At 50.4% G+C, this 15,949-nt stretch overlaps 1 protein-coding gene across 4 annotated transcripts in view; it reads right to left on the minus strand.

Annotated features, from left to right (window-relative positions):
• CTIF (cap binding complex dependent translation initiation factor) overlaps nucleotides 1–15,949 on the minus strand; it is a 260,483-nt gene that overhangs the window by 166,232 nt on the left and 78,302 nt on the right. For 3 of the 4 annotated variants that reach the window (XM_037508543.2, XM_037508542.2, XM_037508544.2), the window contains 3 exons: nucleotides 7,524–7,597; nucleotides 6,152–6,256; nucleotides 647–722 (listed from right to left, as the gene is read on the minus strand). In XM_037508543.2, coding sequence (XP_037364440.1) covers nucleotides 647–722; nucleotides 6,152–6,256; nucleotides 7,524–7,597 — 255 coding nt within the window. Of the gene's footprint in view, nucleotides 1–646; nucleotides 723–2,164; nucleotides 4,325–6,151; nucleotides 6,257–7,523; nucleotides 7,598–15,949 lie in introns of those variants that run through there. The other variant, XM_054694057.1, reaches the window with a different exon arrangement.

Consider the following 15,949-nt stretch of genomic DNA (forward strand, 5'->3'; position numbering starts at 1 on the left):
GGAAGAAACTGAGGCCGTTTTCATGGGATTTATGTCTGGGGTCTAGACACCAAGCCATACACCCCTATGTTCTGCCTCCCCGCGCAGGGAGCCCAGTTCTCCCTTCCTTTTTGAGTGAGGATGAAAGGCCCTCTTCCCTGCTCTGCTGAGAAATCCCTCTTGCCCCAGACCCTGGCCTGATTCAGGGAAAGGAGCCCCGTCCATGACAAAGTCAGCAGGTGAAGCAGACACCTGGAGTAAGCAGGACACTCCACTTTCGAAAACCTAAAAATAGCCCTGGCCACATGAGACGCCCCAGCGACCCTGTCTGCCCCAGCGGAATACACTACAGGTGGCCTCACCTGCAGGGGGTGCAGGGCAAGGGAGAAGCTTCCAGGTTGGCCGAGCTGCCAGTGCATGGGCCATTTCACCTCCAGGGGATGTTAGGGCTGTCACCAGAGGCCCCGGCACAGCTGAGAACCAGCTGCTGCAGGCTTATCACAGGGGTACAGTCTGGATCCTGGCAAGTACCCTCTCTGCTCACCTGCCATATGGGACATCTGGCCCCACCCTGCTGGGACAAGGGGAGTGCTTAGGCCCTGCCCTAGCCAGGGGCCAAGGCCTGGAGGAAGGGGACACAAGTGTTGAAGACTGTGCCTGCACATACCTGCCAGGTCGGGAGGACCTTCTCGATGTCATTCAGGTTGATCCCATCCCCATCTTCCAGCTTCCCCTTTCCACACCTGGACCAGAACAGACAGAAAGGCATTGAAAGGTTGACTCATTCATGCATCCTGGCCTGGCTGGCAGGTAGAAAGAGCAGGCTGGCCAGGAGACACCTGACCCTGCCCTCCCTCCAGGCCTGCACAGTCTGCCCCACCGAGGAGAGGCACATCCTCTGCCTTTGGCCTGGCTACCTAGCCCTCCCTCCAGGACAAAGGGCTCCATGCAGACAGAATGCTGAGGCCAGTCTGGGGGAACACTCATCTAAAGGGGGAGGGAGAGGAAGTAGATCCTCTCCATAGCCTTCTGGCAAAGATACTTCGCTCCTTGTGAATGAACATCCCAAAGCTTGTTGCCATTCTGCAAAAGCCCATCACCTTGTCCTTTACACCAAAGGGAAAATGAACAGAGAAACCAAGCCATTTTCTAGAGGTCACACAGGCTCCTAGTGGGGCTTCCTCCCTCCTTGGCAGGAATTTGAGCCAGCAAGCTGGCTCAGATATGTTCTCTCTGTCTTCATGTCCTCTGTGGGCAGATGTGCCTGCAGGTGGGTGGCAGCTCCAGGTCACTGGCAAAGGTCCCTGTCTACTGCATATTTAAAGGCACAGACACTGGAACCAGAATGCTGGATTGAAACCCCACTGCATCCCTTACTAACTGGGTGACTCTGCTGCAAATTGCTTAATCTCTCTGTATCTCAGTTTCCTCATTTGTAAAATGGGGGTAATTAATAGTGCCTAACATTAGGCCTCCCCGGTGGCATAGGGGTTAAGTCTCAGCATTATCACCTCTAAGTTCCATTCCAGGCCAGGGAGCTGAACCACATGGCGCAGCAGACCTCTCCTGTCTTACCCGCTGTTCCCCTCAGCAGTGTATTTCAGTGGATCTGCCTATTCTGCTCCCCACTCTGCCTCTGGTGAATCTTCTCACCCCCCCATATCTCTAGCCTACACCCCAGTTCTTCTGTGCATAAATAAATAAAATTAGTGCCTAACTATCATAAGGTAGAAGATTAAATTAGTTAATATTGTGAAATGCTTAGAAGTGTGTCTGGCACACAATAAAACAGTATGCAGCATGCGCACACACCCTGTATACATTGCATGGTAAAAATAGTGATAATTAAATAAAATTACAATAAAATAAAATAAGGCAGGTAGATCACTATTACCACTAGTACTGTCCTCCTGCTGCTACCATTGTGGCCACTGAGTTGGTCAGCAGGAAGGGCAGCAGCCCAGTGATTAAGAACCAGCCCAGGTTCATGCACGTCACTCATTTCTTCTGTCTCCTAATTTCCTCGTCTGTCCAAGTGAAGATAACAATGGTGCCCATGTCCCTAGGTTGTGGTGAGTTTTCATTTTGTTGAGTTTTTTGTTTTTCTTGGACAAAGAAACTTTTTTTTTTTTGCTTTTTTTTAGCTTCTCCCCACCTTCCTTCTCTTCTCTTCCTCCTCTCCTACCTTCTTCCTAGCAACGTTAGCAGGACTCTCGGTGCCATCGCTAGTAGGACTCTTGGTGCCACTGTTAGCGGGACTCTGGGTACCATCAAACTTTCCTTTTGACTCGCAGGAGGTGACACACTTTCCGCACTTCTTCAGCTTCCCTGCCTGGTTGTGAGGCTATGAGGCTGCTTCTCACTGTTCCATAAATTGCTCCACATCTCATCCAGCTTCTTCATACAGCTCAGACAGAGGCGTCAGGGTCCATGAATTAGATCTTGGGGCAGAATTCTGAACAGAACAGGGAAAACTCGGTTGGTGGCCATTTGGGGGAATTGGGGTCTTTCTTCTTGCCTCCCTCAGCCGATCCATCATCCTTCATTTCTCACAGCGTATGCAGCTGCCTTTGCCACTTCAGCAAATGTAGACTTCTTCCCAGACAGCTTCTTCCACCTCTCTGGAGCACTTGGGAAAGTCAGCAACATTGACAGGGATCTGGGATTTTCTCCTCATGTCCCTCCTTGCAGCTCTTCATGAAGAAGGCATGAGCAGACATCTCGCCCTTTTGTTTCTTGGGGTCACCTTTAGCCATCCTGTCTTATTTGCTAGTCTGGGCAGCGCCAGTTAAGGTGACTTTTAAATGACGCAAGGCGAGTCCTTACAATGGGGATGGGCCCAAGGCGAGTTATTGCTGACTGCAGCCACGTGAAGCCTGCCCTACTGCAACCAAGGCTGCTTTCAAATTCAGAAAATTAGCTTATGTGTTCACCCTTTAACAAACAGCTCTTGTGTTCTGGGTTCTGTCAACCTCGGTGCGGCTCCCACCCTCAGAGAGCTCAAAACTCTTAGGAAACAAGCCGGCAGCTGGTGGCACCGGGCAGTAAGCCTGGGCAGCATGGGGCCGGTGGCAAGAGAGTCTAGGGCCAGAGGAGCCAGGAAACCCCAGGGTAGAGGACAGTGCGGCTACAAAAATGAGCAAAGGCTTGAGTGGGAGAGGCGGGGGGACGGGTTTGACGGGATGGGTTCTCTTCTCCATTCGACACACACTTCCTTGCGGGCTCTGTGAGGCCCCCCACTGGGTCTGGCCAGAGTGAGGGAGGTGAGGCTTGAGCTGATCGAGCAGAGAGTCTGGGAGATGCTCCAGGCAGAGGGCAGCAGAGCAAAGGCCAGAGCTGAGCACAAGTGTGTTGGCAGCAGAGAGATCACGTTCATGCTGCTGCAGTGTGGGTGGCGGGCAAAGGGCAAAATGGCACAGGAAGCCAGGGATGGAAGGGCAGCTGGGCTTTAGTAGGTGGAGCTGGGCCAGGAGGGGTGTGTAGAGAGCAAAGAGGAAAGCTTTTGCTCCCTCTGCATAGAACTCCTGCCTCTCAATGTGCTGTGCTGCAGATGAGGAGGTGGAGAAAGGTCTGGAAACTTCCAACCACCTTTTTACTAACAAATCTGCCTGGCAGAGACAGGCTGGCTTGTGAAGCCACCGACTGCTATAGTCATCTGTGTTTTGTGTGTCATGGGTAGCGGAGGAGGGGACACCTGACACCACCACCACAGGTCCCACCTCTGGATTCCCCCCGAGTGCCTTGAGCCCCAGCCACATGCCAGCACTAGCCCCACACTTCATAGGCCTGTCACCTCAGCAAACCCTGGGGTGGGCAGTGGGTCACATGTAGGGAGGGGTGTTGTCCCCCCCGGGCCACCCTGTCTGGGACTCAAACCTCCCTGGAGGACTGAGTTTGGAGGGCAGAGGGTTGCTCAAGATCAGCTGAGTCACTACTTCCAACAGAGTTTCCAAGGCAACAGCCTTCTCTGATTTCTGTCCCTCCATGGAAACATGGGCCGCAGGAAGCCTTGGCAACCGAGCGGTACCCAGTTCTGAGGGATGCTGCAGTGGCTCTGGGCGCGTGGAGGCCATCCCCACTCCTGCAGGAAGCTACGAGTGACGCAGTTCCTGGCTTAGCCACTAGGTGGCCACAGGAAGCCGCCCCAGACTCCCCTGAAGAAACTGGATGTGGCCAGAGGGACGGGTGACAGCGGGCGATAGAGGGAAGCTGGTTCCTCTGGCTCCGGAAGGGATAGTGGCACAGGGGAATCTCCTGCATAGTCATTTATTGCTACTGCCAAATAGTATTTTGTTAAGATGTTGTTTTGTGTGAACTGGTGCAGATGCCTTCGAAAAGGAATGCATTTGAAGAGTCTTGACTTTCAGATGCCTTTGAAAAGGCTTGACTTCAACATGCATTTCCCACTGGGCACTTTGAGCCCGTAAGGCAGCACCATCACTTCTGTCCTCTGGGCCTCAGTTTCCTCACTGGCTTCACCATCTATGTGCTCCCAGGAAACACAGGAGAGCTGGGAACTTCCCAGGGGAGAGCCACCTCTCTCCCGAAGCATTCCCCAGATAGCTCATCTCCAAAATGCTCTCTTCTCTAGGCCCCTGTGTATTTACTTTATTTAACTATGAGCCTGGACACTGATTTTACACTGAGTACTCTCTAAATGTCTACACCACAAAGCTTATTTTTTTCCCCACAGTCTTAATCATAAGTAGGTTCATGTCTCCTCTTAACAGAAGAGTGAAACAGTCCTGGGCAGGGACCATAGTTTATACAGTATGTCTGTGTGTGCGTGTGTGTGTGTGTTCTGCACCCAGTACCAATGATCTACTGCTGGTTGGTCAGAACTATGGCAACAAACTGAACTTGCAATTGGCACATGAAATATGTGTGTCTGAAGTATTGTAGGACTGGGCCCTTAATCTGTAGAATGTGACGTTACCTCTGGGTAGGTAGTATCAGAATTGAGCTGAACTATAGGATACCCGGCTGGTGTCAGAGAATTGTTTGTTGGTATTGGAAACACACACACACACACTTTTGGTATCAGAATTGGACCATATAACCCAGCAATTCCACTCCTAGGCACATACCCAAAAGAACTGAAAACAGGGACTCAAACAAATACTTGTACACAAATATTCATAGGGAAAAGTAATAAAAAAAAAAACACAATATACCCATCGGCAGATGATTGAATAAACAAACTATGATATATCCTTATGTTGGAATATTATTCAGCCATGAAAAGGAACAAAGTATTGATACATGCTACAATATAGATGAACCTTGCAAATATGCTGAGTGAAAGAAATCAGATGAAAGACTAGATATGATTCCATTTATAAAATACCCAGAATAGGTAAATTCACAGCAGCAGAAAGCAAATTGGTGGATGCCAGAGGTAAGGAAGGATAGGGAATATTTAATGAGTATTAAGTATTCAAGTATTTCACCCCCGTATTGAATACTGGGGTGAAATGTTTTGGAACTTGGTAGAGGTAACGGTTACATATCACTATGAATGTACTAAATACTATTGAACACTTTAAAATGTGAATTTTGTCTTAATGAAGATTATTTTTAATAAAGAAAGAAACCATCTGTCCCATACCTGTGTCTGGTCTGAGTCATACTCCTGTTCTGAGGAAGCCTTGACCCTGACACCATGTTTAGAAGGGGAAGGCAATGCTAATATAGAAACAACCCAGAGTAATTCATCTACTGTACCAGAGTTCTCAAAGTGAGTATCGGTGTCCCCTAGGAACTCATTAAAAATGCGTGCTGTCAGGTGCTACCCCAAACCTCCCGAATCAGAGGCTCTGGGTTGGAGTCAGCGATCTGTATTTTAACAACCCCCATCCCACCTGTGGTTCTGACCAAGTGTGAGATCCAGTGATGTAGACGTCTGACAAGCAGCACTGCTGTAGGTGGCCAGGAAGGCAAGCAGGCAGAGTGAGCTGGAGGGATCTGGTAGTGGAAGGTGGGTGATTCCAAAGAGAAGCCAGTGACCCTGCATTTCTGGGAGCAGAGCTTCTCGGGACATTAGCCACCTGTGTGCCCCCAGGGCAGCAGGGATGCCCACCTGTCCAGGGAAAGATCCCTATCTGCCCTGTATGACTATGCTGTGCCCTGCACCACCCTGCCGCTTTGCAGGAGACCTCCTGGCCTGTCTTACCCTTCACGGTCGATGTGTGGTAGAGGCTGCTTGGGCACGTGTCTGAGCTTCCGGTGAAACTGGGTGAAGTCCAGCTTTTCAGGCTGCAGGTCCCAGGTGGCACCACTAGGGGGTGAGGGAGGGCGAGAGATGTGAGGCAAGGATAAGACAAGCCCAGTTACAGATACCCCAGACACAGCGGGGTAGGACGTATCCTCAGAAAGAAGGTGACAGGAAGAGGAGGTACCCCACTAAGGGTCGGGGTCAGGCAGAGGCTTATCATCTAGAATGGAGCTCAAGTGCTCTTCTAATTTCAGCGGTGGGCAAGCAGGTGTCAGCTCTGTGCCCCTAGACCACAGGGCAGGGGGCTGCTGCAAGGCCCTCGCCTCTCCTCACCTGTGCTGGATGGTAATGCACGCCTATAAAACACAAGCATGGGCCAGGTATTTACTCCACAGTGGTCACTCTAAAACACTTCATAGTTTATTTTCACATCAACATTTTGAGAAAGGCTAGAGAGAGAAAGTAGACTAAATACCTGTCACTAGAGCCTCAGACAGCAGCTCAAAATGGCGACAAGATGGCTCTGAGGTATATAAGGCAAGTCAGTGGGGAAGCGGGAGGCCAGCCCACAGCTTCCAGTCCCAGGAGACCCACAGCAGTTCCACACTTGGTGAGCCTGGGCCCTGGCCAGGGGTGTATCTGGAGCACCCCCAGAGTCGGCCAACTCAAGGGGCAGGGGTAGAGCTGAGTTAAAGGGCCGCCACCTCCCATGCCCCAAGCCCGAGGCCATGACTCCAGGAGTGGACACCAGGGCAACCCACGTCCTGAGAACCCCGGTCAACAGACGTCCTTCCAACGTGGCCCGTCAGAAAGCTCCTGAGGTACTGGCGTCTGAAGCACTGACAGCCCTTCCTCTCCTCCAGACCACTCTGCAGCCAGCCATGCCCCCATGAGCTCAGGTGTTAGGGTGGGGGCCTGCAGCCACAGCTGTGCTCCCGAGCCCTAGCACAGAGCTGGACGCCCGCCATGTGCCGTTCTCCTTGGCTCTCCAGCCCCTCAGTGCTCCCCTCTGCTTCTCCTCCCTCCCCCCCGACAGCTGGACTGTCAGCTTCTTGCTTTTCCCCTCAACCCCTTTTCCTCTGCCTCCTGTTTCTTCCCCTGAGGCTCCCTCCTCATTTTCCTTCCTTTGATCACCCCCTCTCCTTTCTCTGGCCTCCTTCCTTTTCAGGCGCACCCTTTCTACCCCTTCTTTGTCTTTGTTTCTCTCCACTGCTTGATCAGCAACTTCTCAACATTTACTCCGCCCCCAAGACCTCACAGGGCACTTGGGAAAATCAGCCGGGGTTCCAGCTGGAGTCACATGTCAAGGGCAAGCGGAAGAGGAGCTCACCTGAAGGAATCAAAGGTGTTGGCAGCCCAGATGTCCGTGCCCAGCATGTCCAGAGAGCTGTCTTTGCTGCCATTCTGGAGGAGAGAGGAACAAAACGACAGCATTATTTTCTGGGCCAGGACACTGGGGGGTGAGTGGCAGAGCCAGAATGCCAACCACTGTTCTAATCTCAGCGGTGGGCAAGCAGACATGTCTGCTTTTTTGGTGCCAGCTGTGTATGGACTCACCACCAGGGTTTTCAACGTGTCCCTACAATGCTCGCCCATCCCCACAGCAATGCAGAGGACATGTTCCTGAATTGACATATAGAGCGAGACTCATTTTAAATGCCAGGAAAGTCAGAGACATCACTGTTGTTCCCAGCAAACACCCTCCCTGTTGGCTCGGTCCCTGGACCGGCTCTGTCCCCAGGCAGAAGCCTCCACATCTCCATGTTATCCTCACACAGCCCAGCCTTCTGCCTCCATCCCTGTCCGCCCCCCAGACAGCACAACTGATTTTCAGAGCTGAGGAATGCAAGTGCCAAGACAGGCCTGAGCAGACTGAGGAGCTGGGACCCTCTTTGCAGAGTCCCGGGGAGACTCCAGGAAAAGAATAATGCAGAGGATACCCCTGGAGCTGTGCAACTGGGCAGCCCTGGAGGAGGCGACAGCACCGGACAAGAGCGAGGCCCACGGGTCTCTGAGCCGGACATGCTGAGGGCTGTGGGCACCACTCGCATCTCTGCTGAATATACTAGAAAGGTAACCACCATAAGGCTAGTGTCCTAACAGATGAGATGCAAGCTTCTGGAGACGTGCATGGTGAAAATCCTGATCACAGGGGACAGCCCACTTATTGCTGCTCTATTTGACACAATTCCTGCAGCACATAAGAATCGGGACATTTCCTCAGTTGTTGCGAGGGAATGTGGCAGGCATACAAGCACTGCATGCGACAGTGGAAAACAGGCTGGCCCTTGGAAACAAACAACTATTGCTGTCAAGTTTCCACTCAGAGAGGAAAGAACCTCACCTGCAGCGCTTTTCACTGCTGCCCCTGATCGGTGCCAAGGTGGTTTCAAGCAGAGGCCAGAAGGGCCAGGCCTCGCTCAGCAGTAACTGACTCCTGCAATGGAACTGGAAACTAGGGCCCCGAAGCCTTCACACACCCGTTGCCAGTGCACGCCAGCTCTGTGCTGAAAGCATCCAAGCGACCCCAGAGCCACCTGCCATGTCACATGCCATGTCACTTCAAATCCCGTCAAAGCCTGTGAAGCTGTAAATATGTCCAGATTTTCCCCCTCATGTGTTCTGGATACCACTCCTCAGACTTTGCAACACCTAACACACATACATGCATGCACACACACACATGCATGCACACACGCGTGCGCACACACACACACACACACACACTATATCACCTGTCTCACAACCTTCTTCACATATATTCAGAGATGTCAGAGAAGCCAGAGGGGCAGAATCCTGCAGGCATGAACCCTTAAACAGACAGACTGCAACCTGATTTCTGGAACTTCACCCCAGGGACCAGACACACCTCACTCTCCAAACCACCCAGCTCCTCACTCAAACTGAGGACCCACAGAATGGTGAGGACAAGCTGAGAACAGAGAAGAGGGTGACTAGGGCTGGCTTGTTCCCAGCCCCCCTCCCTCCTCAAGCCTTCAGATGGTAGCTGCAGAGATCCTGCTTTCTGGACACCTGCTATTGCTGTGTTAGTGTGTGGATGCCAGCATGTCTGTGACCCTTCACCCTCTGAGGCACCTGAGGCTGCTGAAGATGTGGGCTCCCCGGTCTTCATAGAGTCCCCACTGAACATATTGTGAAAGTCCTGGGCCCCCCCTCCCTGGTCTAGCAGGCAAGAGAGCAAAGCCATCTGCACAGACTTCAGTCAGAGCAGGTCTTTGCATTCCGTGAAGTGGCCATGCAGAATCTGGTGCCTTTGGGGAAACCGACTGTTCAGCCTCCACTAATGACCAAGGAGCCAGCTCAAGAAGATTTCAGCAATGGGCACCTGGCCTTTAGAAGTCAGGAAAATGATTAAACCCCTGCATTTTACCTATTCTGCTCAAAGAAAGCATTGATGCCTCTTTATAGGTCCAGATAATTTAGGAAATTGAAAGATCAAAACCTATAGGGGAAAGCCAGGAGCCCCTGTTAAGAATCATTGCATTTTCACATCAAGGATTCTCCAGACCCTTTCTTCCACACACAGGCTGCTGGGTGACAAGGTACGCACTAAACTCCACCGGTGACCATCAGGGCGCTTCTTGGGTATAATCTGTCCCACTGTGTCCCAAGTTCGGGTTCCTCTTTGATTTTCTTGGCCCAACTATCACTGGGACTTTTATTTCCGCCAGCGGTGTGTGGGGCCACCATGCTCTTCCTGGACTCTGAGGAAACAAGCCAATGTTCTTCCTGCCCCTCCTCCCTGGAGTCTTCTCCAGCTCCAGAACCTTCTCGCTGCAGCAGATCTGCAGTTTTCTCCGCTTGGGCCCTGAAAACCCACCGCACTCACAGAGTACACTGGGGCCAATTCCCTTCCTGATTGTCCCACTGCAGACTCCCAGGGATGTTCTAGAAACACTAACCCACTGGCTCTCCAATGTCAGTGTGCATCAGAATCACTTGGGATGTGAGCAATGGTGGTTCAAATTTAGTGGGACTAGCACATGGAACATGCTTTTGGACACACTGGGGATTCAATAATTTCATGGGGGAAAGAAAAGGGCAAAAGAGTCCCTAGTCAAATGTTTGTGGCCTGTGTTAAAGATTGGTACGTAGGGCCTCCCTGGTGGCGCAAGGGGTGAAGACACAACCTATGAAGCTCTCCGCAGCCACTGCAGAACGAGTTCGATTCCTGGCCAGCCAGGGAGCTACCCACATGGCGCAGCAGATCTCTCCTGACTTGCCCGCTGCTCCCCTCAGCAGTGTATTTCAGTCAGTCTGCCTGTTCTGTTCCCCGCTCTGTCTCTGATGAATCCTCTCACTCCCAGCACCTCTGGCCTGTACCCCAGTTCTTGTATGCATAAATAAATCTTTTAAAAAAAATTTTGGTACATAAATTATTTTATTGCAGGATTTCTCAGTGGCTTCATTGGTCTCAAATGAAGATTTGCTCTTCAGGTAGGTGGTAGGATAGCATGAACTTTTTTCCACCTTCTTTGGCCACAAACCCAGCCCACTCTTTCTTTTTATTCCATACAGTGTTTTGCCCAACAAGGGTTCCATGGAACCCTCTTTAGGAAACAGCTAGCTAATGCTCTCTGGTAACTCTCTTCCCAATTTACCTGTTCTCCCCTTAATGGTAGGGACCCTGGCCTTGCCCACTCACCTCCTTCCATCCCCTTCTAGCCTTGGGACCCAGTCTCATTCACTAAATATTCTTTAGCAAAGACATGGTGGCCAGGCACTGAGAGTTCCTGGTTTCTTCAGAAACATTCTCCAGTTTATAAACCCATGGTGATCACAGTGTTTCTCCGTGCCCCACCTCTGCCCTGGCCCTTTGCCCCTGCAGCCCCTAGCCCCCCAGGTTGCTGCAATGTCGAGGTTCTGAGAAACTTCATCAAACAATCACCCTTTTCAGGGAATTTTTTTTTTCAGTACTTAAAATACTGCTGAATCCTTCACAATAGCCCCTTTTACTGGCAATTAGGGGGCCCATGCGGGGTGAGCTGCTGCTCTCAGAACAGATCACTGAGGGATAATGAGCACTTTCAACCATGTGCAAAAGGAAGTAGAAGTGGCAGCCCACCAGCAGGGACTCTGAAGCCCCCTCCCCCACCAGGAAGCCCCACTGGGCTCACAGCTACCCACAGCTTGGGATGACAGCTCAGATGGTGGCAGCATTCTGACACAGCATCACTACATGCCCAGCACTAGCAAGCACTTCATGTCTGTTACAATTCCCGGAAACAGATGTTATTGTCACCACCCCCATTTCACCAACAGGGAAACTGAGGCTCAGAGAACTTGTCCACAAACATAGAGCTGGTTCCTAGGTCAGGAATGCATACAATCTGCCCGCTAAGGGTTACACTCATCACCACTGCACTGAACAGTTCATCAGTCTAAAGCCCCTGCGGGTTTTATAAAGCTGTAACTTGTCCATGCCCTGCAAACATTTGGCTTTGGCAAGTACATCTTCTTTGGCCAGAAACCCTCCACACCTTTCCTTTTCATTTCACAGAGCATTTTACAGACTCAGTGTCCTGAAATCCTCTTTGGGAAACAGTCTTGTAACGCAATGTTAATTCCCTTCTCCAATTAGTCTGTTTCTGCCCACATTTGGGAAGACAGTGCTGGTGGGGGGTAGTAAATCACCTGTAGTGAAGTTAAGTTAAGAGGGAACATGGGGGAGTGAACTGGGACCGGGGGCTCTGCATGAATGAATGAAACCAGGTGGGAGTGAATGATTTTTCAGTAGAAAAGCATGCTAAGTCAGTGCAAAGAGGAAAACAATCCTCTTCCACGCTGTCTTCTTTCTTCATTAATCCACAATGGCAGTGATTTTTGCTTGTGTGTGTGCTTGGATGTGTAGGTGTGTGTGTGTCAACAATTCCAGACTACAAGGATTTGAAAATTAGCCAGAATCTGACTAATTAGGACTAGGGGCAGCAGGAAGACTCCTCCCATTATTGGGAGGGTAAAGTTCCAAATACAGGATGTCCCAGCACATCAGGTATGTTGTGCCCAAGGACGCTGAGGCGGGGGAGCCAGTCTGCAGCCCTGGTCACCTACAGCTGAAACCCTGGGCCTGGGTGAGTGACTGTCAGCCAACTGTACGGGGCCCTGCACAGGGTACTGGAGAGAAGGGGGCAGTGCAGGCCCTGCTCTTCCGAGGCTCACACACCTACTCTATTCTCTTCTCAGCACAGAATGTCCGCTGTTCATGAGGGCCAAGAACAAGCTGACCCCAATATGGACCCTCTCACCTCATGGACACAGGGTTCCAAGGGGAGCTATTGGGGAGACCCATACCTTTAAACAACAGAGAAGGCCTCTCCTTTCTCTCTAAGGATATGTGTCCCCCCACCCACAACTCAAGCTTCAGTTGATCACCCAAAGAATATAAACACTCTGGGCCACAAGAAGCCTAGCATCTCTGCATTTTGCAGGACTAAGGTGCCCTGGAACCTTCTTTGGGAGGGCTCTTACCACCCAACTGAGGAGTCCTAGAAATGGAAAGAACAATGGAAGAGGCATGCAGCCAAGTTACTACGTGATTTGATACATCCGCCCATGCTGCCGGCTTCAGGGGAGAGAGCTCTGTGGCTCTGAGAACCCAGGCGAAACTTCCTTCCAGCAGCAACATGGTTTGGACTGAACAGGGAAAGCAGGGTTCAAGGCCTGCAAGCTGCTTCCTGGGATCTCCAGAGAGCCACTCCAGCTCCTTGGACCTGTGCTGTTTCTTCTGAACCAAGAGCACTGGATTAGATTAACAATTCCCAGGCGGGGGTGAGAAGAGGTGAGACTTAAGAGACACTGGGGAAGCTTGTCATATACAGGAAATGTTTGACAACCAGAGGACTCCAAAGGCATCTCCTGGACCCAAACAGGTGCCTCCTATAGGCTGAGTCTCCTCTCAGACCCAAAATAAGCCAGACTGGTTTTGCCCAGGTAGAAAGGAAAAAAGGAGTCGAATGAAAGAGGAAGGAGTAAAGATGGGCCGGATTCGAGGAGAGACATCCTTGGATTGATGACAGATTGAGAGATGAGAGCAAGAGGAGAGGAGGGGAGAGAGGGGAGAGAGATTGAGAGAAATTGCTCATTCAGCACCAAGGACAGCACCCCAGTGCTTGTGGGAAAGATGGTGATAGCCCCCCAATATTTGAATCCTCCTTAATAGAGGGCTTTTGAGGCAGGAAGCAGAACATACTGGCAGAAAGGCGCCTCAGTGGCACTAGAGCTGAGCTCAGGTGCAGAAACAGGTCATTCTGTTCACTCTGTCTCTTCCCTCTTTCCACCCACCACCGTCTTTAAGACCCAAAAAGGCCAGGGGGGAAATAATGACTGAAGTCTGTGGCCAAGTATATTTCTGCTAAGCCACCCCTTTCTGCCCACTCTATCTCGATTAATTCAGTTTGTGGCTAAGGATTTTAATGGCTCTATTATTTGCACCTGCCCTGGACCAGGTCACACCAGAGACCACTTCTGACTGGCTGCCTATTCGGTACTGCTGAAAAATGGGGGACCCCTTAAGTATCCCCAGTTCCTACCCTACCCCCTGCCTTGTCTAGACAGGATCCCATCCTCAAATGTTCCTCACTAGGAGAACTTCTTAGAACTCCCCAGATTCCACGAGTGTCTCCCTTCTGGCCAATGCCAGACTCAGAGCCATGGAAGATCAGGGAAGGAAAGGGCCTGAGAACTTACCGAGTCCAGGGGTGATCTGGAAGCTCAGAAAGGTGCTCCCAGAACAATGGGCTAGATGGGGTATGGGAGAAAAGCACATGTGGTCCCTTTCCCTCCTTAACAAACAGTTTCACCCCCTTTTAGGTTTCTACATGAAATTTCCATGAAAGATCTTGTCGAAACAAAAGCTCTGCATTTTTTAATAAAGAAACTTTTACTTTAGGTAATTGTAGATTCACAGCTAGTTATAAAAATAAAACAGAAAGATCCCCTGCGCCCTCTCCCACCCCACCCCGCACCATGGGGAAAATTGTGAAAGTATAGTTCAGTGTCACATCCAGGATATTGACTTGATACAGTCAAGATTCAGAACATTTCCTCCCCCCAGGAGCCCCCAGCTGCCTCATATAGCCACACCCACCTCATCCTTCCCTAATCCCTGGGAACAGCTAAACTGTTTTCTAATTCTAAAATCTTGTCATTTCCAGAATGTTATATAAATGAATCACAGAGTAGGTAATGTTGGGAGCTTGGCTTTTTTTTCCACTCAGTACAGTTCCTTGGAGATTCATCCAGGTGGTGATGCGCATCAGCAGTTGATGCCTTTTCACAGCCGAGTGCCACATTTGTTTAACCATTCACCTATTGAAGGACATCTGGGTGGTTTCCAGTTTGGGGCTGTTATGAATAATGCTGCTATAAACATTTCAGTAGAGGTTTTTGTGTGAACACACGTTTTCATTTCTTTGGGATAAACACCCAGGAGTGCAATTGCTGGATCATATGGTACTTGCAGGTTTAGTTTTTTTGAAGAAACTGTCCACCTGTTTCCAGAATGGCTGCACCCCTTTCTACTCCCATCAGCTATGGAGGACAGATCCAATTTCTCTGTGTCTTCACCAGCATTCAGCAGTGTCATGATTTTGTTTGTAATTTAGCTGTTCTGGGTGGTGTGGAGAGACATGGAGACCCCACTATGACTCCCTGTGCTGCGACGCACTGTGCTCTTCCCTGTGGCTACTGATGCTGACCATCTTTTTGGTGTTTAGTTACCAGTGGCATATCCCCTTCAGTGAAAAATGTCTCATTATGTATTTTGTCCATTTTCTTTTTTCTTTAAGATTTATTTTATTTATGCATACAAGAGCCGGGGTGTAGGCCAGAGGTGTGGGAGATGAGAGGATTCACCAGAGACAGAGTGGGGAGCAGAACAGGCAGGTTGACTGAAATACACTGCTGAGGGGAGCAGAGGGTGAAAGAGGAGAGGTCTGCTGCACCATGTGGGTAGCTCCCTGGCCGGGGATCAAACTCATGCGGCAGTGGCTGCTGACAGCTTCATAGTGCTGAGACTTATCCCCTTGCACCACCAGGGAGGTCCGTGTCCACTTTCTAATTCGATTGCTTTAATGTTGTTTTGATAATTGTCTGTACATCTAGATTCTAATCCTTTGCCAGATACAGGTTTTACAAATATTCTCTCCCCCTGTCTCTCTTCAACCCCTCTTTGTTTCCGCATCTTTTTAATAGACTTTCCCCCAGAGCAAGAGGTTTTCATTTTGATGAAGTCCAATGTCACATCTATTGTCTTTTTTCATTCAGTTAAAATCTTCTGCTTTTTGATATGACAAATCATTTTTGATAGTAATCAGGATACTTTTGTGTTATGAGACTGTGAATCTTATTTACATCTTCTGTTTTAACTTACTTTTTGTGCTTCTACTCTGGTGAGGGGATGCGGAGGACACAGTCTCACCACTGCCAAGTGAAGGCAGAAGTCCAGAGAGGTGCCTGTTGTTATGGCTGGATGAAAGTGAGGAGCTCAGCCAGGTCCCCATGCATTCCCCACTGTCCCTGATGTGGGTAGCCTCATTAACTCTGGGAAACATGCAAGTCCCAAGCCTGACACATCCCAAAAGGGTTGTAGGGGCATCTCACTACTGCTGAGAGGGGGTGGAAGTCTACGGTTCCCCCATGATCCTTGATAATACCATGGGGTATGCGGGGGGCCTTCTTACAAGCCACCAGGAATGAAAGTCAAAGCTTCCTACTTGGCTCCTCTGATACCACTCA

Source organism: Talpa occidentalis, unplaced genomic scaffold (assembly GCF_014898055.3).
Source record: "Talpa occidentalis isolate TD23 unplaced genomic scaffold, MPIMG_talOcc4v2.1 talOcc4.13, whole genome shotgun sequence".
Classification (NCBI taxonomy): domain Eukaryota; kingdom Metazoa; phylum Chordata; class Mammalia; order Eulipotyphla; family Talpidae; genus Talpa; species Talpa occidentalis.